Source organism: Haemorhous mexicanus, chromosome 19 (genome assembly GCF_027477595.1).
Source record: "Haemorhous mexicanus isolate bHaeMex1 chromosome 19, bHaeMex1.pri, whole genome shotgun sequence".
In the NCBI taxonomy this organism is placed as follows: domain Eukaryota; kingdom Metazoa; phylum Chordata; class Aves; order Passeriformes; family Fringillidae; genus Haemorhous; species Haemorhous mexicanus.
The window spans coordinates 3,282,696-3,308,761 of NC_082359.1; the positions used below are offsets into that span (position 1 = coordinate 3,282,696).

General features: G+C 44.3%; 1 protein-coding gene across 5 annotated transcripts; it reads left to right on the plus strand.

Moving 5' to 3' along the window:
* The first annotated feature begins 4,800 nt into the window (after window positions 1–4,800).
* EIF4ENIF1 (eukaryotic translation initiation factor 4E nuclear import factor 1) lies at window positions 4,801–25,097 on the plus strand. Of its 5 annotated transcripts, none has more exons than XM_059863085.1 (19): window positions 4,801–4,940; window positions 5,395–5,521; window positions 8,769–8,842; window positions 9,628–9,755; window positions 10,308–10,588; window positions 11,175–11,376; window positions 12,497–12,672; window positions 14,181–14,316; window positions 14,654–14,833; window positions 16,694–16,923; window positions 17,813–17,884; window positions 18,254–18,437; window positions 18,895–18,974; window positions 19,342–19,481; window positions 19,655–19,739; window positions 20,793–20,925; window positions 21,996–22,340; window positions 22,556–22,720; window positions 23,232–25,097. In XM_059863085.1, exons 2-19 carry the CDS (start codon window positions 5,423–5,425, stop codon window positions 23,456–23,458), a joined length of 2,937 nt encoding a protein of 978 aa, XP_059719068.1. In that variant the 5' UTR covers window positions 4,801–4,940; window positions 5,395–5,422; the 3' UTR covers window positions 23,459–25,097. The 5 variants fall into 5 exon arrangements, with proteins under 5 accessions (XP_059719068.1, XP_059719071.1, XP_059719073.1 ...); XM_059863088.1 differs by having other exon boundaries at window positions 22,059–22,340; XM_059863090.1 differs by having other exon boundaries at window positions 22,278–22,340.
* Window positions 25,098–26,066: the final 969 nt, after the last annotated feature.

The window sequence follows — 26,066 nt, forward strand, 5'->3', positions numbered from 1 at the left end:
TTGTCCTCAAGTTACCACAAGGCATCCTCAGAACTGTCTGCCATGGCCATGAACCAAAACTTCTGCTGCAACCTGCACTGGTACCACTAAACCCAGACACTTTCAGGTCTGATCCCCTGCTCCATTTAGTGAAAAATATGATTTGCACTTGTCACCTGCTTTGGAATTTTTTTAACATTCTTCTTTGACTCTGGGTATACCCATCTTGACCTGGCTTGTCATGACCACTGTCCTGAAATTCATGTGTTGCAGACTGGGGAGCAACAGACTGTCCAGCTGCATGAACTTGATGCTCAGGTGGTTGCTGGATTTCATCCATCATCAGGGATTTTGAACTTAAAAGGAAAGAAGAAATATTTTGTGGAAAATTGTATTACCTGCAAAGAAGTGGCATTATTGCAATAGCTTGGTCTGTAACAAAGGAATCTAATCAAACACAGAACACGACAGCTATGAAATGCTAAAACATTTATTGTTTCTTTATCAGGTGTTTTTCAGTAATCTGGAATTTTAAACTTTCCCCAACAGAACCAGGAAGATACATTTCAGTGCAATCATGTCACAGACAACTCCTTTCTCCTCTAAGCTGAAATGAGAAATCACTGAAATGCATTTGTGTGTGCACACAGGGTATGTTGACAGAGAAACTCTGACTGTGGTTTTCTGCCTTTTAGTCTCAAACATACCAAGGTATTCTGCCCACTGCTGATAAATTCTCTTGAGCACTGGTGAACTGAAGTGAGATTTCCATTTTAACATAAAATGCTCTTTTACAAGCTCTTTCCTAGTTTTTAACTGTGTTTCTCCTTAAAAAAAACCAAACCCTGAAAATCTCTTCCTGTTTTTACATATTAATCATTAAAAAACAAAATTAGACCTATTTTTCTATCACACAGTTTACTTTCACATGTAGTTCTAATCTGAAAAATAACAAGTGTGTTTTTATGAATTCTAAATATTTTTTCTTTGTAATTTTCTGAAAACAAGGATTAAAAAAAAACTATGCAGATAAAACTTGCTGCACCGGTTCCATCAAAGCTTCTTTCCCAAAACAAATGCTGCCACCACCCTGAAAATTTGCACATTAGAAACACAAACACATTCTTGAGTTCCAGAAGAGGCAACAGAAGAGGATAATCTGAAATCTCTCCCTAATGATCTCCTGAACTGAGCTAGGGAAAACATGGCTGCAGCCAGAAAAAAAAATGTTGTTTTCACAAAGTGACTGGAACAATGCAAGTTTCAAAAATTTGGCTGAATAACCACTATTAATAACAAATCACTGGGGGAAATACAGTATTTTTGGCTTGTTCCAGCAGGCTGCAAAGAGTTAAAAATAAAAGTTAATGGAAGAAAACAAGACCTGTATTTTGTGTGAGAAATTCTTGTTCTATAAAATATTACCTGAATGTTTTCTGAAAGAGGTAGGCCCTGTCCAGAAGACAAAAGAATTCTGTTCACATCAAGACGTGCAGTTAAGGCAACTCCAAGGCAACTCTATGCACGTTTGAAGAGGAGTTTCAGGCACTTTAAAATTGATACAAAACAGTTTTCAGCACAAATTCTTGTACACACCTATTAGCCCCAACCCCTTTGAACTTATGTAATCTGCCCCAAAGATAAACCTGGTCTGACCACATGCAATGACAACCTTGCACAAAGCAACTGAAAAAATAAAACCTGGGTAAAACATTGCAGAAGTTTTGTATGAAAGTCTAAGGTGTGAGAGTATCTAATAATTTTCCAACATACATACTAAACCCACATAAAGTTGTGCTTCATGATCAGTTTGGGAGTTAGGTGTTTTTTTAGTTTTTTACTTTGCTTTTAAGAGGAACATTTTCTGGCTAACGAAGTTTCATAGAGACTAATAAGACCTTCTGTGAGAGTAACTCAACTTTCTTCTGTCCCATGGAAATCTTCAGATGTCATAAACATAAAATAAATTACAGCTGAGGTCTTTAGCATAGTAGCTTACCTCCCCATGTATTTCTCCATCTCACTGTAGTTCCAAGCCTGCAGTTCAAAGGCACTCTCTGCTCTGCAATGCTGTTTGTTAACTTTGGACAAAGCATTAATTGGTGCCTGTTACTTCTGATGAATCCAGCACATGGATCTATGCTAAATGCAGTCTGTATCATAAAAATGACATGATTTCCACTTAGACTTCTGCTGCACTCAAACAGCATAATGCAATTCCAGATGTTTAACATCAAAAGCATCTGTGTGTCTCAGCAACACTGTGCTGCCTTAATCTAATGGTAATAAAGTTATAACCATATTTAAATACTAAGGCAGCAATTCTGCCCACCTAAACAAAAATATGCTAGCAAGGTGCTGTAAAAAGTAAACTAGTGCAAGTTATGTGCCCTCTAGTTAAAAATAAATTAATAACCAAGGGTGACACCATCAGCAGCTATTCCTTTTCACCTGTTGGTTTGTTGTTTGTTTTTGTTTTTTTTTTTTAGTACTATGTTCCTCTCCTTCACAAGCCCTTAGAAATTAACAAAACAATGAGTTCCACCTAGCTCCAGCAAGAACTTCTCCATGCATGGAACCCTGTGACTTCCCGGGAAGAATCTGACTCTATGAAAGAACCTGGAATTATGGCCAGGCATCTCCTTCTAAGTGCGAGACCCGAAGTGGATTCTTCTATTAGCATTGGTGAGGGTGTGAAAGAAAAAAATACACCCCCACAAAAAACCAAAACAAAACAAAACAAAAAAACCACACAAAAAAACCCCACCAGAAAAACAAAACCCAACGCCACCCCCCCTAAAAAAAAAAAACCAACCAGCCCACAAACCCAACACCAAAAGCAAACAAAACCAGCTTAAAAACAAAACAAAACAAAACCCTACAAGATTTTTCTGGAGTTTTACTGCACGAGACTCCCCTCAGCTGGTAACTGCACCCCGAACGCTTTTTGTGCTGATGGACAAACACTGGAGACCCACACGACGCTGCTGCACAACCCCGCCGTGAGGGGCCGCGGCAGCCGCCTCTGCCCCGCTGGGAGCGCCACGGAGCCCGGCACCGGCGGATGCCACACCGGCACACGAGACGGCGGAAAGCAGCGGGGAAAGCACCGCAAACGGGAGGGAAGGGGAGGGAAGAACCAGCAGCGCCTTAGGCGGCCCCGCCATGAGGGGCGGGCGCTCCCCGCCCCGCCCAGCCCTGAGCAGGGCGTCCCCGTGCGGCGGGGCGGGCGGGCGGACAGCGCCCCCGTGCGGCGGGGCGGCGCCGAGCGCTGTCCCGGCCCCGACGTGACCGGGATTTACCGAGCACGGGCACGGACCGACCCGCGCAGGGAAAGGGGCTGAACGGCCGCGGCAGGGAGCTGTTGCTGCACTTGGGAAAAAACTGTGTTCTGCCACTTCTGTGCCACTGGACATTTCTGCTGTGAGCATCAAGTATCGGGCACCTGGGGCAGATGTGTCTTGGAAGCCGAAAAGCCTGGTTTAGCTCACAACAGGGACGTGCACAAAGGTGACAGTGAAACACAGCATAGTTCAGGCCTCCTCAAAGCCTACAGCATCTCATAATAACCACTCAGCTCGAGGCTGGTGGCCCGCTGGTTGCTATGGAGTCTCCCTGTGTATTTGTTTGAAAAGTACTTGCTGGCTTCAAGAGACTTAGCAATAGTTGCAGTGCTGTCTCATTAATAATGCAGCACTTATTTCTCTCATTCCATAGGTAACCAGATTTTCATTCTGGTACTCAACTTCATTAGAGATCAGGGAAGAGAACACCTTATTCACCAGATCCTACACGATATTCGTTGTTCCCACACAGACCTCGCTGCCTAAGGTGTTTGGAAACCCTATGGCCCCGCTGGGTTCCTGTGGCAGAACGGATCCAAGTGCCGGGGACAGGGCTGTGGGCAAACGGAGCAGGCGATGTCGCTCAGTAAATTCCTTAAAATGACGATGAAAACAATGTCTGCTCCTAATTAGCAAAAACTGAAAGACTTTTGCGGTGCCTCCGAATAAGCTGCTCCGCTCACTGCACCAACCTAGTCCTGCTATCCCACAGAACGCCAGACTCCAAAATGACAGGAGCCCGGTGCGGGCTAACACCGGGACCCTGCGCTCTCACTGCCGGGCTGGGCAGCGGCGCGGGCTCGGCCGGACCGCCCCTCTCAAACGCGGGAGCCGGGCCGCGCACGGCGGGACGTGAGGGCGCTCCCGGGCAGCCCCCCCCGAGCCCGCCGTGACCACGGCGAACGCGCGGAGCGAGGGGAGCGCCCGCCGAGCGCGCTCCCAGCCCATCTCAGGCGCGATCGCCCCGCCGCTTCCCGCCCTTCTCTGACTCCGCGCTGCCCCTGAGGCGAGACGGGGACACGGCGACAGTCCCGGGACAGGGACGCGCCGATTCCGCCGCCGCCCCGCACATGGCGCGCACCGCATCCCGCCGGCGGCCGCTTCCCCCGCAGGGCTGCCCGCCCAGACTGCCTGCAGGCCCTCGCCGTGCCCCGCGCCTCTCTTCACCCACCGCACCGCTCGCAGGGTGAGACGCCGGTTCCGCGGGCGGCCGGCGGCGGGGACACAGGGCGGGAACGCAACCCGGCCGCCGTCAGCGACTCCCGCCGCCCATTCGCGGGCAGGCGGCAGGCGGGGGAGCCCCCGGCGCGCGCGCCCGACGCGCCTGCGCGCGGGGCGTTAAATGGGTGCGGAGCGGGCGGCGCGAGGCCCCGGCTACGGCGGCTGAGCGGAGGCGGCGCCGGGCGGAGCGGGAGCGGCGGCGGCGGCGCGCGGGGCTGCGCGGGGCGGCCGGGGCTGGGGGGGGGGGGGCGGTGGCGGCGGCGGCGCCGGCCCGGGGCGCGTGCGGCCCCTCAGTGGGGGCGGGCGGGGAAGAAGTGGGGCCGGCGGCCGGAGCAGGAAACGCCGCGGGCGGCAGTGAGGCCTTAAGCGGAGCGGAGCGGCGCGGGACACCCGCCGGTGAGTGCGGCCGGGCGGGGATCCGCTGAGTCACCTGCCCCACTGCCGCCGTTCCCCTCCCCGGCTCCGGCACCTCGGGACGGCGCCTGGGCCGCGCTGCCCCCGCGCCGCGGGGCGAGCGGCGCCCGGCCCCTCAGGGCCCCGCGGGCTGTGTGGGGGTGCGGGTCCCGGCGGCCGCGCGCCCCGGCCGTGCCCGCAGACCGATACTGCGAGTGCTGGAGCCGCCCCAGCGCGGGGTAGGGCAGGCCGCGCTGCCGGAGCGGCTCGGACCCTTCAGCCAGAGCCGCCTGGCTGGGCCGGGGGAAGGGGCAGGGTTGGGAAGGGACAGGCGCTGCTGGGGAGCGCGGCTCTACTTTGCTGTGCCCGAGTGCTAAACTGACTCCGGCTGGAGAGAAAATGCACCCTCTAGAAAGGTACGTCTCGAAATCTGACGGGGTGGTTTTGTTTTAATTAGCTCCGCGGTCGAAGGCTTTGAAGTAACCATGGATAAAAGAGGAGGTGCAGCAACAGAAACCGAAAATGGCGATGCTTTCCTGGAGCTGAACAGAATTACAACTAAATACCCACATCGTTACACAAAGGTTAGCTCACTCTCCTTTCATCTCTGAGTTGTGCGTGGAAGTTCTCGTTCACAGGAGTAGAGTGGGAGGTGCAGGCTCCTGTGAGGGGGAAACGGTGAGGTGAAAGCTGAAAAGCCTTTGCCTGGATTAGGATTTACAAAGTGCTATCAAATGAGCAGCTTGTTAAATGTGATGCAGTTGTGCAATCTTGTCCTCGATATGCTTTTGATTCCCACCACCTTATTTTAATATCTGAGCACCCCACAGCATGTGCTCAGAGATTATTGTAGAGACTGAAGTATGTTGTTCTACCAGCTTTCTCAAGTACTTCGTGGTTCTGTTTTCAGCAGTGTTCTTTTAAGAAGTTGACCAGAAATGTTTTCTTGCTGTAGATGCCATTTCCTAGGAAGGTGTAGCACACTTGATCTTATCAGGATCTCTCATATGTTTACTGGGTGTCTTTTTTGTGACCTTAGAATTCTCATATTTGGTTGCTGGAAGCCTAAACAGTTGTGACTCTAATCAATGCTTAGTGTTCTAACGTTAACACAGGTGCTTTTGTTTAACTGTGATGCCTAAATATATGTATGAGGGAAAGAAGAAGAGCCAAGTTGCTGCAAATAAAAAAAGATTGTTCCATTACTAAGTGAGCTTGATATGCTGTAGGGTTTAGGATTCAGATTTTTTTGGGGGTTTGGTACCACTGCTGAAAAATGCCTTTGGGAAGAGTCTGTAATGGTGGTTGATTTTCCCATGGCTGCAAGCTGTGGGAACAGGTGGTCATTGCTTTGTAAAAAGCTGTTAAGATACTTTGCAGCAAATGGCCTGAAGTGTGGAACAGGAGAGATAGTTTATTGTTGCTGACTGTGTTATCTTTCTTGAGGAATTCAGAGCTGTTGGCTTTTTAGCAGGTTGTTTTTTAAAGGAAAAAGAAGTTATCATTGTGGCTATGTTCAGTTGAGATAGTGGAGCTCTAGCTTATTTTAAGTAGACATCAACAATAAACCACATACTTCAGAATTGGCCAAACCTCTTGGGAATAGTACAGCTTTCTAAATCTCTAACTTCTGAGAAAAGATGTGCCCTTAACTTTTGAGGATGCAAAGTATACTGTTATTCAGACCTAGTTAGTCAGTTAACTGCTAAGTGAAAGAGAGGAGCTGTTTTTAAAGCTGCCCTGCTGAAAAAGTGGTCTCTATTCTCTTTCAGTCTTGCCAAAGTCCTCTTGTGTAGTAGCTGAATTCAGCTTCAATTTCTGCTCTGCTTTTTAGGGCAATGTTCAGCCCATGCTGATGGTGGCTGTTGACTGAAAGCAATGCCTTAGTAGCTTCAGTTTTGTTAATGAAGTACCTATGGTTTCTGACCAGGATAAAGTTGCAGAACTAGTGCCAGAAGGTGCCTAGTCTTGTTTATCAGTTGGTTTCCAAGGAGCCTAAATCAAGAAATACCAGAAATCAGTCTGTGTTAAAATACTTTACATCACATAGTTTCTCTACGTGTTACAGCTCAAATATTTTCAGTAGGTGAGGTAATCGGCATTGTAGGGCATTTTCATGTGTTCCAGTTTCCTACTAATTAGAGATTGAGGGAACACTGTTTTGAGGTATGTGCTGCTGATAGAAAGAGGAGTGATTTCCTTTAATGGTTTATATTCATTTACTACCACTAGGAAAACATCTGGCTCATTCTCTGAGTAGTTTTAACTGTCTGCTTAAAGCTGTGTGATAACAGCTGAGCACACTTTTCCCCCCAGCCTGCTTAGAATGTGTGTGAATTAAGCATAAAACCCCACAGGTGGAAGTGCCAGCATTTATCTCCTTTCTTACAGGAGTGCTCTACAGTTTAGGCTGTGTCTTTTCTGATTCTTGGGAAGTTGTTCCCCCAAGGGTGCACAGCTAATGAGTGAAAGGCAAGAAACAATTCAAATTTTCCTCACTTGAGTGGAAGAATTGTGATAGGATGTGAATGAGAGCCTGTGGACTCCCTCTCGTGGCCAGCAAAACAACCCAGTCCCAGTCTGGTGATGGACAGGGCTGTTAATACTTGTAGTGTCAGTGCATCAGGCTCTGATAGTATTACAGCACTGATGTTCCTCGCAGATTGAGGTTTATTTTGGGAAGCTGTGGGCAGGGAGGCCAGGCTCCCTTTAATGGCACTCTTTTTGCTGAGGTCTAATACAGGGTGATGCCTGGGGTGGGAGGGATGTTAAGGTTTTATCCAGCTACCAAATTTCCACCTAGAGCAAGTGTTAAACTCACATAGTTAATGACTGATTTTAATCATGTGGGGGAAAATATGTAAGAGTTCTGAAGGATTTTGTATTTTTGGGGGGAAAGGGTCAAGAGATTTCATTCAGTTTGGCTGATGTATGGTGTCTGCTGTTAGGATTTCTTTATCCTTCCAGCTGCCCACTGATCCCTGCACAGTTCTGAATCAATTCAGTACAGTTGGGATTGGGGTAGGTTGAAGAAAGGGGATCTTGGGAGAATGAGTAAGTGTAACTAGAAGTGTGCATCTTAACTGCAGCAGAATTAATGTTGATTTAAAGCACTGATGGTCACACCACTAATCATGCTTTCTGAATGCAGCAAACTGCAGTGCAGAGACTGCACTGGTTGCCAGTGGAGTGACTGCTCAGGGTGTACAGTGGTAAGCTAAGGGCTGTTCAAAGCTGGTAGAAAGTGGGAAAACAAGTTCACCAAATCATTCAGCATTGATTTGGTGTTGGGTGGAATGGGTAATTGTATAACACATATCATAGTATCTTGGAGTTGGTGGTGGTCAGAAATGGGAAGCTTGACTAGAATTCCCAGATCTACACCAGTAACTGAAATTGTACTAATGCTTTTTTTACCTGCTGAACCTTATATAGCATTAACCACAGCAATTTTGATTCCTTCTTGAGAACTCACCAGCACTGGTGTCCATGATGCCTGTGTTGCTTTTAAGCTGAACTGTCCAGGGAAGTGAATACATAAACATTTATGGTGCGAGCAGCCTTGGAGTGTTCACGAGAAACTGAACCTGGCCTAGTAAGGCTTAGTGCTTTGAATAAGTGTTTGATCAGTGGCCACTGGTAGAACAAATACAAATTTTCAGTGCTGTATTTCACAGGATAGGAAACAACGTATTCGGAAACCTGGGCTGTCAAATTAAAACACTAAATTGGACAGGCAGTCTGGAATAGATGGTTTGAGACACTTAAATCTTGTCAGGGTGTGAATCAAAACTCATGTCTTGATTTTTTTTTTTTTTTTTTTTTTCCTAGGAGGAGTTGCTGGATATTAAAGAGCGTCCCTACTCTAAAAAAAGACCTTCTTGTCTTTCTGAAAAATATGACAGGTATTTTCTTGATTATACAAAGGCTATATACATTTCTTTCAAAGTAAAAGTTTAAATTGCAAAAAGCACTTAGCTAAGAAATGCTCTTATGTTGATGGGAGGTATATGTGCCACAAAGTTCAGACTGCTGCAGAGTCCAGTTTTCAGAAGTACTAATCTGCTAGGAAGGGCTCAATTCTCTGGCCAAGGATTTTGTTCTTTGAACAGAGATTATTTTTGCTGGATCTCATAACTTTCCACAGCACAAGTCTTAGACTTGCAGGAAGAAGTACCAAGAACATGGATGGGTGTGTAGCACAGACTGGGTCAGGCTGTAACAAGCTGCCTTGCTTAGTGGATTACTGTCCCATGTTGTTACTGTACCTCACTAAAAAATGTAGGTGAGTGTTCTTGGCTAGCATTTGTAAGTTTATTAAGGAGCAGTTTCTTTACTATTCAGATGAATTTATTGTGGAAGTGTGAGATTGAGGTAAAATTACCCAAATGCTTAAGAGCAGCACATATGATCTACTTGAACTGTTTTTCAGTGTACCAGGCAAGCTTCAACAATAACTGGTCTTTTAAAATCTGATACTGGGTATTGTACTTCCTTGTTGTTACAGAAGAAATCCAAATACTATGTGTGAAGTAATAAACCATAGTACAGCAGATTTCAAAGTTGGGTATGAAGGATAATTCACTTGTACTGGTTGCTAACTAGTGAATTCTAGGTTTCCAGCAGCAGCATTATGAAGCATTTATTAGACTACAAGGTAGCAAACAATCCTGCAATTTTATTTTCCTAGTGATGGTGTCTGGGATCCAGAGAAGTGGCATGCATCTTTATATCCAGCTTCAGGGAGAACTTCACCAGTGGAAAGCTTTAAAAAAGATTTGGATTCAGATCGGACTTCTCTTATGCGTAGAATAGTAGGTGAGTGTGTTCTACAGCACATGGCTCAAAACTGAACCTGGGCTGTTGGCAAAACCTTTCTGTTGGGATAACACAAAGGAGACCAAACAAAGGCTCTGAAAATTGTTTGGCTGCGCAGGATTATTGTCAAAGAAATCTTGCTAGTTCCAACTAGACTATAGTGGGTTTCTGGTGACTGTTACCTAAGAACAAACCTGTGCAACAGTCAGTTATATCCTGCTATTCTTGCTCTGTAGTAGTGAATACATATGTAAAATGCAAGTGCTGGGACAATTTCCCTGTAACTCAAAGCTGAGCAGTTAAAAGGTCTAATAGTGGGAAAGCAGGTACTTCTAGGAGACCACAGTAATTCCTCAATACCCATCTGTGCATTTTTTGTTTGCACTTCCTGTGGTCTCAGCTAGATCAGCTTCACAGAAATAAATCATGAGCATTTTCCTTTAAAAGCCTTGGGATAGCAGCAAGGCTATGGAGCAGAGGGGTGCTGTACACACAACTCGCTTGTCTTTAATACATTAAATTGCTGCTTTTTGTGTGGTCTTTGACGTGCAGATCCAAGAGAGCGAGTGAAAGAAGATGACTTGGACGTAGTCCTGAGTCCCCAGAGGCGAAGCTTCGGGGGTGGCTGTCACGTGACCGCATCCGTCAGCTCCCGTCGGGCGGGGAGCCCCCTGGAGAAGGACAGCGACGGCGTGCGCGTCATCGGCGGCCGCAGGATTGGCAGCGGCAGGATCATCTCCTCCAGGAACTTCGACAAGGACCATCGGGGCGGTGACTCCAGGGACGCCAGAGACCGGGATCGTGACAGGGACTACAAGGACAAACGCTTCAGGGTCGGTTCCTCCTTTTCCTGAGTGCATGTTAAATTGGGGGCTTGGACACCTGGGGCGGGTGAGCTGCATGCAGCAGCTAAGTGTTCTGTGCAAGCAGGTCCTTTATTAGGGTGTGAAGGGTGAGCACTTGGTGTTTCAAAACTTAGTTACAGAGAGCTTACAGGGATGTATGTAATGCTGTTTATCAGACAAACCCTGCCCATGGCTGACTTTTACTAGCACGAGGTTCAAAAGTCTAATAGTTCATTTGTAGTTCTTGACCTGGCAATTGTCAGCAAGCATAACCTCAGCAAATGGGAGCTTGCCATGCTTTCAGGCTTTTTTTTAATGCTTTTTTTTAAAAAAAGTAACTGTTAACTCTTAGGCTGCAAAACTGAGTTTATGGAAGCACTTGCAGATCAATAGCTTTTGGTGTAATGAAGCAGAAATTCATCTGTGAAGCTTTAAATTTAAAAGCTTACAGAGCATACAGGGAGGTTGCATACACATGTAAAAATACCCAGAACTGGTGTGAAAGGTGGAAGCTGGGGAAGATTCTTAGGAAGCAGTATTTATTAAGGCTAATATTCTTAATATCTGCCTTCAGAGGGAATTTGGTGACAGCAAACGTGTCTTTGGGGAGCGAAGAAGGAATGATTCCTACACTGAAGAGGAACCTGAGTGGTTCTCTGCTGGGCCTACAAGTCAGTCTGAAACCATTGAGCTGACAGGCTTTGATGATAAAATTCTGGAGGAAGATCACAAAGGGAGGAAACGTACGAGGCGACGCACAGCCTCGCTGAAGGAAGGTAAGGGCAAACCTCAGGGAAGCTCTGCTCTTCTGCTAGTGGGGCACATTGCTGGCTGTGGAGGTGACTGTTACAGATCCAGACAGGTGCAAATGAAAGTCTTTATCTTAAGCTTGAATTGCTTTTGGTAATCCTGAAGCACAAGATGTAAAGCCTATAATGGTATTAGTAATCTGAAAGATCAATTAGGTGAGAAATTACTTTTTTTTTTTTCCAAAGAGAGGCAAGATTGAGAGGCTGGGATAGAACCTTGTATGGATGCTGAATGATATCAGAAGTTGATAGGTTATTCTAAAGGTCTTGTTAATTTCTGTATCCTGCTGGGTGCTAAAGGCTCTGTTTAAATTAAACTAATGCTCTGAGGTACTTGAAATAGTTTTTTTTTTCCTTATGGTAATACTAACATTAGGAACACTGATCTGGGCATACATCTTCCAGTAACATACACAGCTTTAAACTGAATTAGGAAACTTGAATTTGTGTGCAGTCATTGGATGATTAAAAAAACAGTTGCAGTATGGCAAGAGAGATGACTTTTTAATTCTAGAAATTCTGCAGGTGGACAGCATAACTGCATTGTAGTGCAGTTCCGAGCACAGGCTGCAAAACTGAGCCCTGTCACAAGTTTTTTGAAGTGCCCTGTGCAAGCTTGCTGAAAAGTCTTTAAAGTGAGAAGTGCCTTGCTCCTGGTGAAGGAGAAGCAGTATTTGTCATATGTTGACTATTAAGAACCCATGTCAAGAAGGCAGGAGCTGCCAAAGGATTCTTGATGAAAAACCAGCAGCAGCTGTTGACTTTCTGCAACAGCTGTATGTGCTTGGTGTGGCATAACAGCCCAGGCTGATCAGGATGCAGTTGTTTGTGCCCTGTTCAATGGCAATTCTTATTTTTTTGAGCTAGATAGTCTTACCAGACTAGAAGCTGTGTGCTAGGAGTTGTAGTGGGTGCATTTTCTCTTGCAGGAGCCAGTGGAGTGTAACTGATGAGGTATCAGATGGGGGCTGGGTTTTTTTGGGCCTGTGCTTCTAATCCCTGGGCAAGTGCACTGGCTATCAGGCACTGTTCCCACAGGAAATAGTCTAATTCAGTGATTCAGCAGTCACTTGGTTTTCTTTTTAAGGCATAGAATGCAATGGTGGAGTGGCAGAAGAGGATGAAGTGCAAGCTGTCCTTGCCAATGAAGCTCCAGCAGATCAAGAAGTTCCTAGAGAAGCTGTTTTACAAGAACCAGCTCCAGGAGAGTTTGACTTCAATGAGTTCTTTAACTTGGATAAAAGTGTTCCTGGCCTGGCTTCAGTGAGTTTTCTGGGGTTTAAGACTGGGTGTATTCATGAGAAGCATTTTTGCTGCAGCTGCATTCTGTGAAAGCTAAAACTTCTCTCTTTGTGGAAGTTCCTTTATGAAGTGTGTAAGTTTAAGATGAATTTGCAGAGATTTACCTTTGGAGTGTTATGATGTTTCTACCAGGGTGTTATCCCTGGGACTGGCTCCATCTCCAAAGTGTTTGAGGCAGACTAGCTGACCATTTTTCCTTTCTTTTGGTCATTACTTGAAGGCTCAAAATTGACATTCTGAACGGATATTCTTTGGAATTATCAAAGATAGGTTCAGAGAAGATTCACTGTACAAATTTAGTCTAGCTGAAGACAGCCTTTTCTATCTTAGTCTGGGAAATGCAGCAAGCAGATCTCCTGTGCAGACTTCCTGGCAGGCAGTGAGCCTGGAGACACTAGTGCCTGAAAGGATGTATGTCTGAAAGGGTTTGAATCTTTATTACTTAAACCTTTAAGAGGTTAATTAATGTTTTAGAACTGTTACTCCTGTGGTGGATAAACACAGCCTACCAATTCAGTCAAAAGTCAAAAATTGTGTTCTGACTGCAAACAAACAGACCTGACATGGTTTAGAAGTGTTGAGGTTTAAAAACAAATGGACTTCTGACCTAATCTTTAATGTGGACAAGCTGCTTGCATTAGAAGAGAGTCATTATATGGTGCCAGTGATTGGACAGATACACAGAGGAGTGTTCATTCTCCCAGTGCAAGTTGTGAATGGCTTCTTCAGACTCGATAATCTGATTTTCAGCATGTGTGCAAGGGGGTGACTCCTTTTAAAAGCAGGGATTTCCCAAGTGAAAAAACCTGCTGATGAGGCAGATGGGCAGATGTTAAAACTTGTCATAAATGTGAGTTTCTTTGTACTGGTGATATGTCTGTGGCAAGTGTTATCATAGGTTTGTACATTTATTGTCTTAATTCTTCTAATATGTTAGAGTCAAGCCATCAAAACCAAATGGAGCAATACTGTTTTTTTCTCTGTTGTAAATAGTGTTGAGTGCTCCTTGTGTCAGAAAAAGACTAATTTCTCTGAGAGGAAGAAGCTGCTCTTCCTTTTGTCTAACAGAAAACATGCTGCCTGAAACTGTGTCTGTGCCTATTGAGCCAGGCTTTAACTGGGTACTGTCTTGAAGCTTTAGTTTGAGTTATATTTTTATAATGCACTGGTTTTTAAATACTTGGGGTTCTTTTGACACTTGCACTTTAAAATGGTCTAGTTAATGGCCTTTGGTTGGAGCTCTGACTGTGCTTTTTCAGTTACAGTTTTACTGTGAGTAAATATTTGGTGTCAGTTAGGGGTGTATGCTGGGTTAACTGTCTGCAAGAAAAAAGCACGTCAAAGCTTTGAAACTCTGTGAGCAGCATCTCGTTGTCTGTAGCAGAAGAATCTTGCTTGCACAGTAAAGCTTCTCAGAAATGTTGCTGATCTTGCTTATGTTAAGATTTTTTCTGTTTTCCCTCCCTTAGATGATAGAGGATGTGCTGGGGGAAGGTTCAGTGTCTGCCAGCAGGTTCAGCAGGTGGTTTTCTAATCCCAGTCGTTCTGGAAGTCGGTCCAGCAGCTTGAGATCTACCCCTCATGAGGAGCTGGAGAGGCTAGCAGGTAAGGCTGCAGGACAGTGCAGGGTCAGGGAGCCTCCTTCCACATTCTTTCTTACTCGTTCAATAAGAAGATGACAGATAAGGCTTTAGGACAGGGAATTCTCCCACAGTTTAAGCACTTGGCGTTCTTTTGGAAGCTCTTAGAGTAAGCAGCTGTAAGTTCTTTTTTAATAAATGTTCTTGTCAGTACTTCCTGATGACTTCCCAGCTGATCTTGGGCAAGGGGTGTGAGGCATAACTTTGCAGTGACATGCTGAAGTTGGTTGCCAGTGTATGTTCATCTTGAGCCATTGGGTTGGTAAACTGATGTCGCAGTGCTCCTGGTTTTGCTGTTTCAGGTCTAGAGCAAGCCATTCTCTCCCCTGGCCAGAACTCTGGAAACTACTTTGCTCCCATTCCATTGGAAGACCACTCTGAAAACAAAGTGGACATCCTAGAAATGCTACAGAAAGCCAAAGTGGACTTAAAACCTCTTCTCTCAAGTCTTTCAGCCAACAAGGAAAAGCTTAGAGAGAGCAGTAAGTGCCTCTTCAGCTATTGTCGAGTTCTTGTGATGCAGTATCTCGCAGCAAGAGGCTTGGTATTCTGGAAACCTCAACTGCCCAAACCCAGGAGTAGGCAGTGTTACAGTTTTACTTGCAGCACTGAAAACTCAGTGTTCAGCAGCTCTCAATTGTGTCAATATCATCACTGACTCTTTTCATCCTAATCACAGGATGACATCACTTTATCAGACTGCTTTAGTGGCCAGAAACAATTACAAGATGATGCAAGTCTTGGTCTGAGTTTCCAGCTTTGTGTATGGCATTTGCAGTTTTTTCATACTGGTGACTGGTAATGTCGGCTCTGAAACTGTGGCATTTAAATTCTGGCTTTACCAAAACCTGGCAGTGTCAGTCATCCTTGACAGTGTCTGTGATGGATCACATTGATCCATTAAGTGTCAGTATCCAAGAAGTTGCACAGTGCCTTGAGAATGGGATTTTTTTTTTTTTTTCCAAGGGTGCCTCCAGTGTAGGGATTTGCATGTCTGGGCCCATAGCATGCATGGAGTGTACCAAATGCATGTGTTCTGTGAGATCTTGAGGTCTCATTCCAAATTGGTTTCTCTTTGGCAAGCAGCATGTATTGCCATGTGAACTGGACTGAAGAAAAGGTGATAGTGTGAGGCAGCTAGGAAGGAAAGCATCTAAGCACTGCAAATATTCTTAAGCATCGAGTCTAGGGGTAGGGAGTGTTGGCTAACATGTGGAGAGCTTCCTTAATTTCACTTTAAAAAGACTTGTAGTTCTATTTCTGTTCTGCTTAGTCTGACTTTCCTCCTAAAAACTTTTTCAACTTTGATTCTCACAAACCAAGGATGAAGGAACAAAAATCTGTGGGGAAGGTTCCATTTACTCAAAAGTACCTGATGTTGGGCTCTGCATTCCCAGAAAATGTTGTACAGCTCTTCAAGTGTTGTGGAGTTTTCAGATCAATTCCTCTCCACCAACATCATATTTACTCATGTTCTGTGCTGCATGTCTGCATCATTGTTTCTTTTCTCCACCTCCTTGCCCAAATTTCCAGTAAATCTTATTTCTTTGGTCCAATATCTGCAACCCATGGCATGCTTCTGTCTCTTCTTCCTTTTCTTTTAAGGTGTCATGCCTTGTGATGTGTGTCAGCTGGTCCATAAAGCATGTTTAGCCTTGATGTCAGGCACCAGTAGGTGGTTATATATGTGTATATGTATGCATATACAGAAAAAAGTACTGCTAAGAGCACTGTGCCTTGTGCTGGTTATGCCAGTGAAATCTTTCTGTAAGAGGCTTTAATTTCTGAACAAAAAATCTACTTCAAACTTTATACACACTGAGCTTAAGTGTGTAACTGAGGCTCTAAAGTATCTAGATTTTCCAGGTTTGTATTCTTTCTGCTTATGATAGCTTCAGAAATTTGGCATGGCTTGCACTGTGGCTGTAAAACCATCTGGTCTCCTGGAGTATAAAATAAATGAAACTTTCCTAATTGAGAGAAACCAACTCAATTGTCACATGAATATTCTCTGTTAAATGCAGGCAAAGTTGTAAAATATAGTAACAACATTTCTTGCAGGGTAAATGAAAGAGTGAGAATTTAGTAGCTGAAGCCTGAACAGGTTCTTCTGGAGTCTTATGTGGCAGTAGTTGTGCATGTCAGTTCTCTGAATTTGGATATATTAGAATGTCAGTCTAACCTCAGATCAGTCATGGTTTGATAGTTAGCATCAGTATAAAAAAATAAGGTTTTGGCTGTTTCTAGTTTTCAAACAACTTCTATTCAACAACTGCACAAGAATTATCAGCTCACTTGAGAACAGAACTGTGGTTTACCAGTATTCCTCCTGTATTTCTCAGCACATTCAGGGGTTGTACTTTCAGTGGAGGAAGTCGAAGCTGGGCTAAAAGGTCTGAAAGTGGATCAGGAGGGGAAAATTGCCACTCCCTTTATGGCTGAGCAAATGGAAGAAGCCCTGAATGTCAGTGGCTCCAGACAGATGAAGAAGGATGGGGATATGACAGCGTTTAACAAACTGGTCAGCAGCATGAAGGCAAGCGGGACTCTGCCTTCCCAGCCCAAAGTCAATGTAAGTGCAGCCAGTGCCTCTGGTTTACAGTGCCCTGTGTGTACAGGGGGTAACAGCCAACCCCTACCTGAAGCCCAGATGTTTTTAGTGACCTTTGTTTAGTAGAGGTGTATCAGTGAACAATCTGTTGTTTTGCACCTGACTTCTAACAGCACTTGTGCTAAGATGAAACTGAAGTGAATACTTGTTAGCTGGAAGATTAATATTAAACAACAGATGATGGTAAGGTTTAAACTGCAAGGGATTGTAGGATGAAATTTCATCCTGCCACTAACTGCCTAAGCAGTATGCTTGACCCAGAAGCTGTCAGTAAATATTTCTGGCACCAGAAGATACTTCTAACAACTAAGTAGGTCTAAAGCATGTGGTTTTCCTGCCAAACTATGGCCAAGGACTTTTAGACTCCTCCCACTTCACTAAAAGATAGTGAAGAATGTGAATTTGCCCTGTGAAGAAATTGCAGATTGATTTCAGACTTAAATCAATACTTTTGCTTCTGGGTGTCTCTCTGCATTAATGTGCAATTTTGATGCATAGAGGAATATCTTAAATAATCCTTAATGTACAAACTTTTTAGTTTGTGCATTTTTTTAATTAACCAGTAGCTCAGTAGTCCATCTCTGGTTTACACAGTTACATAAATTCATATATTTGATCCAAACTTGAATGAGGCACAGTGAAATACCTGTATGCAGTCTAGTACAGGCATTTTTCTTAGGGGAAATCTGTGAGCTAGCTCAGCCCTTTCTGAAATTTTATTTGGCTGTTGCATAAACTACTGTTCCAACACAACAGATGAAGTTATTTCTGTCACTGAAACAAATATAGATAGTCTCTTAATGAGCTTGGTTGTATTTATGTCTAATTTACAGTGTTTTCATTTTCTTAGCAGAGCCTTGAAAGCCACTTGATGTCACCTCCAGAGATGTCAGGCCAGCCTCTGTCAAAGAATATTCTGCAGGTATTCTTACTGGGGTGGGGGGGAGTACTTAGAAGCATATCCCCAATGAGAAAACAAAAATTATTTGAAAATAAGCCATTTGAGGCTTTATGGGATCAACAGTCAGACAAGATACTATAAAGAAAGAGCCAGGGACTAGATCAGTTTACCTAAAAATTTGTCTTGTCATGTTATTTCCTGTAATTACAGCTTGAAAATTAAAAGCTTGCTGAGTGCCTAATTCTGGGCAAACCAGGATTGGTGTATCTGGTTGCACAAGTCCCCCTTGTCTTTAAGTTGCTATAAATAGGGCAGCCTGTGGTGTAGTAAAATGAGCTAGTTTGTGTAAATTTGCCATATTTTGAATGTTCTTTCTTTAATTATTCTTAGGAGCTTCTTGGTCCACCCATTACCAGACCTGCTTCATCGAATGTCTTGAGTGGCCTGATAGGAGGTTTGGAGCCTGCAGCCTCCCTGCTGGCACAGAGAGCCCCCTCTCCCCCCATCCCCCCTGTGTTCCCAGCACGAGCTGCTTCTGCAGATTACCTGCGCCACAGAATATCTTCACCCATTGGTGAGACTGCTTGCAAAGTGGGCTTTTGTTACTTGAGGGTTTTTGAAGACTGCTTTACAGAACTGGAAAAATTTCCTGGCACTTGGTGGGCAACTAGGGCAGTGTGTGCCTTTGAGTGCTAAGTGCCCTTTCACTTACTAGTCTCTACTGTTAAATTCATCACCCAGACCTCACAGTGAGTTCTGGTGAGGAATAATGTCCTCAGCTACTGTGTAAAAATAACTTCCAAGGAGTACTTGGCCATTTGTACTACAAAACACTACCAGGAGCCTCTTTTGTAGCTCTCCAGCTCCGTGACATGGAAGAGATGTAGCTCTATGTAGATTTAAGGGGCTGAGCTGAGAGTCTTCACAAGGAATCCTTCATTCATGTAGCATTATTTTACTTTGGGATGTGTATTCCATGGATTGAAAGAAGCTGTTAGTACTTTTAAATACAACTGTTTTATATTCTTTAGGTTTTGGACAAGGTTCTCAGCAATTGCTTGGTGATCCATTTCCAGGTGTAAGGAAGCCCATGAGCCCAGTTGCTGCACAGGTTAGATGACATGCTTTTTGTTTAATGTATTTGCATGTCTTTGTCTTCTGTGGTCTAGAGCTAACTTGTGGAAACACTTAGTTGTTGCATCCAGATGTCTGTGCTTTGTTAAGTTTACTCTTAGTAAACTTAACAAAGCAAAGTCTAATTTAGTACAGTCTCAAAACCTCATTGCAATTTGGCCCATCTTAGAGTACCTGAAGTACAAAATTTTTTGAAAATGCTATTGCCTGTTAATAAAACAGAGACTGTTGGTGGGCAGATGTTGGTGAAGACAGTAGTAGCTATAGCAATCAGTCTTCAATATCTTAAAACCCAGCCAAATACTGGTTTTGACTTGTGTGTTTTTCATCCAACTCTACCTCAGATGAGTCCCCTGGAGATCCAGCAAGCTGCATTAGAGGGACTGGCACTCCCACATGATTTGGCCATACATGCAGCAAATTTCTACCAGCATGGCTTTGGTAAACCACAAATGGACAAAAGCAGAGATGGCTACAGAAACAGGTGAGCACGGACTGCAAAACGTAAGGGGTATGTTGTTAACTGATTTTTAAGGTGGGTATTGTCTGTCAGTAGATATTAGCACTAGTCACTGAGGATTGCATTGGTTCTTGGCAGTGCTGCCTTTGATTCTGTGCCAAGAGCAGAGCTTCTTCTGACTCCCTGTCCCTTCACAGGCAGCAGCGAATGACTAAATCCCCTGCACCAGGACACAGAGGGAATGCATCTTCTCCAGCCCCTGCAGCATCCATTACAAGCATGGTCAGTACCTGATGTGCAGTGGTTGTAGGGAGAGCTGGCAGTGTCTGCAGTTACCAGGTTACAGCAGTGGTAATCAGTGGGAGAAAGGGAGGCCATCGAGTTCATCACATTCATGTTTTATCTGTGGCCATGTGATACAGGAATGAGTTTTCCTTTGTGCTTAACTGAATGTCTTCACCTTGGAAAAGAGCCTTTTCTGATCACTGTCTTACCTAAAACTGAAGAAATACCATTAATGTTACCTTGACTTCATGTTCTGAAACCAAACAAAGGTGATTGTGAAAAACCAAGCCATCATATTTTGGTGCTTTAATTTTAAGACCAGTGCTGAAAGCCCTGAGGTGCTTTAGAGAGCACTGGTGTTTGGGTATGAAGTGTTTGACCAAAGTGTCTGTGGGTTGAAGTAATGCCTAGGAGCTTCAGGGTCACTTTGAAAATGAGTAAAATCTCAAAGTCAAGCTGTTACCTCTCTGCCTTCAGTACTGTGTAGAATGCAGTTTTCATCTGAATTTTCCAGTTAATCAGTCAAGTACTTGCAGCTCGGGACTGACACAGACCATCACCTGCCAAGTGAAACAAGTAATACAGGTTTATATTCCAAATGAGTGACTTCCACAGGTGCTGTGGAACTCTGAAAGGGGGAACCCAAATGAGGCAATAGTTCTCTGCAGAGCATCAGCCCTGAGCTGATGCAGATGAAGCAGCTCTATAGGAATTCCTATGGAGTTGCTCTTCTGAACCAATAGCAAAGAGGAGACAGCTGTAACTTACACTACAGCTCAGCTATTTCGTTTCAAGCCTGTTAAGGTACATTTAACTGAGAACAGCTGCAGATTTTGATATTGGACTTGCAAAAAAGCTAAAGAGAAATGCTTAAACTATAGAATAAAGCTATGAAATGAGGTGAAGTGAAATCATGGGCACACAGCAGCTGATTCAAAAGAGCTTTAAATGGAAAGGATGTGCTGGAATTGGTGTCCTCCCACAGCTGAGATATTGTGGCCTGGATAATGAGCACTGGGTGAGGTGAGCTTCTTACTGTGTTCTCTGCAGCTGTCTCCTTCCTTCACACCTACCTCGGTGATTCGCAAGATGTACGAGAGCAAAGAGAAGAGCAAAGAGGATCCAGTTTCTGGGAAAATGAAAATCAGTGATGTTAAAGATGAAAATCAGAGACCAAATGAAGGTATTGTTATGGCTTTAAAATACCACAGACAAAAGGGATTTGGAATAGGCTCAGATTGTCTCAGCACAAAATACACCCAGGCCACCTTTGGACATTCCTGATCTGTGGAGATGAGGAGGGAGCCTATGGGAGGAGGGGCCAAAACTATGGAGAGGATACTCTTCCCGTAGTGATGGGGCTTAATCTCTATTTCCTATCAATTTCTGAGCAACACTAAGAGGGCTGAACCATAATTGTTTGCAACTTTTCTTGATGAACAAGCACAGTGACAGTAATGCTTCCATAGCTCTCTACACCAGTAATAGAAAACTTAGTTGTCTTGAAACAACTGAACAGTCAAAGCTGAGACCAATTAAGCTCTTAAGTGTAGCAGATCAGGGAAGCATTTTGTCACCCAAACTGATGTAAGAGGCTGTTAAAAGGGAGTGCTCAACACCAGTTGCCTGACTCAGACTGATGTGGCGTTGTGCTTCTGCACTGGTAGCCACAGAGGCAGCTTGCAGTTTGTGGTAGCAGTCCAGCTGAAATATCTCCACTGTAGTACTTGATGCCAGGGTATTTCAGGCCTTGTCTAACTCATCTGGATGGTCTGTGGAAGCAGCTTCTGGAGGTGCTTTAGTGTTCCAAATCTTGCTAAGCAGATGTCAGATGTAGAAGGCTGCTGTTAACCCCCAAACACAGCTAAACTGAAAAACCACCTTTGGCCAGACTTCTGGCACAGCTCTTGTCTAGGGAGGATCTCTTGTACCTCCTGTCACCTTTGGCACTGACTCATCCATGCTGCCAATTCAAAATTCCTAAGAAGGAAAAATAAGAATTAAAAGTGGAGTTACTTCTGATCCTAAACTAATTGAAGCTTCCTGTACAGGGATTCCTGTGGAACATATTCCTTCTCATTACTCTTTTTGAAATAATTTGGCCAGAAGCATCCAGAAAAAAGATGCCTACTATTAAATATATATGACTACAGTTCAACTAGTTCTGGAACCTATCAAATCCAATCATTAAGCTTTAATTTTCATTAGGTGCAATCTCTAGCTGTGGACTGTAATAGCTGTATTCAATTCTAGCTACAGATAACCTACTGTCTAGTTCTGTGGAGAATGCAGATCAAGGAACTTTGCCCACCTTAGGTACCAAACTACCTGCACTGCAACGCTCTGCATGTTCCACACCTCTTACCCAAGCAAATCGTTGCACCAAAGAGCAAGACTACAGGCCCAAATCAGCTGGTAGGAAGACTCCTACAATGGCCTCCCCAGTACCAGGAGGCCCTTTCCTTCGTCCTGTTCATCAAGTCCCCCTTGTTCCCCATGTACCACTTGTACGACCTGCTCATCAACTGCACCCAGGACTGGTCCAGAGAATGATGGCACAGGGGGTCCATCCACAACATCTTCCTCTGCTGCAAGCAGGTAATCCATACTTTTTTCCCTGTTCATGCATGTTCTTTTTGAGACTGTGTTAGGAGCAGCACAAACTGATATTACTGGTAATCTTTATTAAATCAGAACTTACTTACCTTTAAAATCAGACAATAAATTCCAGCCCATCTAAAGACATATGTTTTGTTTTACATGAAGTTCCTTATGCTTATCAGATAAGAAGTTTTCTTGCTCGTGTTCAACAGGTATGCTTCCTCCTGGAGTGGACCTGTCTCACTTGCAGGGAATGTCTGCTCCCATCCTTGGCCAGCCTTTTTATCCACTTCCAACAGCAAGCCATCACATCTTAAATCCACGCTCGGGGACACCTTTGCAGCTCGCCATGATGCAACAGCAGCTACAACGATCAGGTAGGCTAGAAACAGACAGCAGGAGTGAGAGTTCTAGAAGGCTTCTTTCTGGGGTGTTGAGTGCACTGTGCTAGCAGGAAGCTACTTTAATTTAGTCATTTTTGATCACTAACTTTGTGTGGGTCTCAAGTGGTTTGGGCCAATGCAAGCTGTTATGACAGAACCAAGTCCAAGTGAAGTGTTTGGTTTCAGAACATGTGTTGCTACTGACAGATCTGACTCTTGCAGCACGTATGCAGGCTTTCAGCCTTCTTGGGCCACACGCCACCCACGTTCTCCAGGGAAATGCTATTTGATCCTGGTCTTCCCTTCAAACCCGCCTGTGTCCGGAACTGGCAGTGTCAGGCCATTTATGGGAGTACTAATGAAAATAAACACGTGGTACCTGGACTTCCTGGGGCTCATAGAATGAATAAAAGCCACATTCAGCTCACATGCCTTCTCAGGTGATAGCTCAAGGGCAAATCTGTGCTGGGCATTACTCCACCTCTAATAGCTTTGCATTTCACAGGCTCTGGAGCACAGGGATCACCTGCTGGTGCACAAACAACCCCTCAAAATGTGCTGCCTCGGACTGGATTATCTCACGGGCACACACAGCTCGACCATCGCCCCAGCCAGAGAAGTGGCTCTCCCATTGGCCTTGCAAAATGGTTTGGTTCAGATGTCTTGCAGCAGCCTCTTCCATCCATGCCATCCAAAGTCATCAGTGTAGATGAACTGGAGTTCCGGCAGTGAACAGTGACCACTGGGTGGAACACTTGCGATTCTTTAGACTGGATGAGAATGTCCATAGTCAGGACTTCACCTCTGTTTGGTTTTTTGGGGCTTTTATTTTTAGCACTCCTGTGCAGAATTTCCTTTTGAGAGACTAAAGCACATGGCACCTGTCCTGGTCTCATGTCTGCATCAAGACTAAAGGATCCATTATGGCTTGGATAGTGAAGCCTGAAGAAATTTAGATGCACGACAAAGCCAGTTTAATCCTGGAAGTGTCTATTTTTTTTTGTTTGTTTTTGTAAGATATGTGAATGAAGTGCTGATATTCTCTAGTGTAGAGGTAGCAGCTATGGATTCCTTCTGCAGAAAACTACATGTATAGACCCTTCTGTACAGACTTGTGTATAAACAATCTTTTGTACATACACACCTAGAATAGCCTTTTTGAATCTATACAGCTGTACATAAGAGTAGCTGAGAACAGTTGAGCTTTAGTTGTGCCTATGGTTTGGACCTTTCTCCATTGTACGTGTGGGACTTTCTTTAAGATTAAAGTTGCATATCCTAAGTGTGAGTGAACAGGATGAAGTTGCTTTGCCTTTTCTTGCTGCTCATCTCCTCTAGGTCTCCCTCTCACATTTTTCTGTCACGTACTGTGCACTCAGTGTAGCTAAAGTGTCAAAGTAAAAGCCCACATCTTCCTGTCTTTGTAACTAAGGTCTGATTCCCTGTGACTCTCGCCACCAAATGAGAGAATTGTTTAGTCTTTGAAAGCCTTGAGGATGGGACCTGGTGCAGTCATGATAAAGCCAGATCTTCAGTCTGTAGGTACCTACTGTTATTGCTCTTTCAAGAGGGCTGGTGCTGGTCCTTATTTAGCTGCAGTATTTTCCTTGTTTTAATCTTTCAAGCCAGTTAATAAAGGTCATCAAAATGGAGCCTTGGAATCCTCACCCTTCAACTCCTGAGTCATAGCTGTGGATATTCTGTACTGCCTTCAGTGCTGTTCATAGAAGGGAGTCCCAAGAACTGTCCTCAATCTAGTGTGCATCTGGTGATGCCATTACTGTGAAACTTGCCTTTGGAGTCTTGTTCTATGGCTTGAAAGGGGGAGGATGGGGTAGTTTTGTGATCTTACTGTGTATATTTGGTTTTAAAATACTATGTTCCTTTTAAGCCTGTTTCACTTCCCTGAACAGTTAAATGTTCTCTTCCATCCTTGTGCATGGTTCCTCACTTCACTCCCTCACTTGTGTTGAGTCTAGTACTGCTGTCATGTCCTACCTAGCTTAGGCCATTGTGCTCTTTTAAGAGGTGAAAGTAAAACCAGAACTCTCACAGACTTGCTCTTTCTTAGGTCTCACTGAAAGCAAAACCAGCAGCAGGAAAAAAAAAAATCACTTGTCTGTATTTTATAACTCTTGTCAGTGTGCTGTGGTGGGTTTGTTTCAGTCCAGCAGAGACAGTGTTGTATGAAATAGCAAGCTGCAATCTCCAGCGTGGAAGCTGTTGGAGGTCACCCATTCTTCCAGTGGTTGTTCCCAAAACAATCCCTGTAAAACATGCAATCACCAGCTTGTCCTTGTAAGATTGTTTTCATACTTTTTTAACTTGACACTTTCCCAGTAACATTCTGTAAATAAAGTTGATTCTACCAGCTCTCTGTATCAATTCCTCTTGTACTAAATTATGTCAGAATATTGATTTATTTTTAGCACTGTTCTTGTTGGTAAGATGGAACCAGGGTTTGAGGTGAGATGCAGAAAACTTCAGTTAGTCCAGGGTGGGGAGGATCAGTCTGCTCTGACAAGAGTGACTGGCCTCACTGATGCCCCTGGATGGAATTGCTGCATTTAAATGTCACAGCTAAATGTGAGGAATGAGGCTCAGTGTATTAGAAGTTGTAAAACTTACCAGCTCTAAAAAAAGTGTGAATGTGAGGAAACAGCAGTGAAACCCAATCTGAGCAACAGCCTCATCTTCTGCCCTGTTCACTCAGGCTCATAAACCAAGCATCTCTGCAGGGATCTAGAAACAGTACAGGTGGAAATGCTTGGAGTAGAAGCAAGGCTTGGATGTTCCTTACCAGGCTGAAGAGCAGCCTCTGTTCCAAGGATTTAGTGCTTGAGTGGGTGTCTCTGATCACTTGGTCTTCTTTTAATGTATAATAGGATGAGGGGGAGTGTTTTTTATGCATCAACATAAACACCCCTATAATTAAACACCCCTACTTCCTTTTTGTAGGAGGGCAAATGCTAGAGGCTTTGATAAGCATGCTTGATATGAGTTAAAAGCTTCTTTATCTTTATTAAGCAACAGAACCAGTCTAAGAGTAATGTGCTTCTCTTGGGCACCTTACTTCTTTATCTAGGCAGGAAATTCTTTTAAGAAAACTTAGAAGCCTTCAGTGATACACAGGCACCTAGCTCATTTCCACTAGTCTAAACAACTGAAAAAGCAACTGCTCCTGAGCAGAACTCAGCTTTTCCACAAATGCAGGACTATTAATAGCCTTGAAATATTCCAAGAGAAACACTTTCAGATAAAGGCAGCTGGAACTCTGTCCTCTAGCACTGTTTCATAAGATAGGATTCTCTAGCCTCTGCTTTTCATGTTTTGTTCTTGG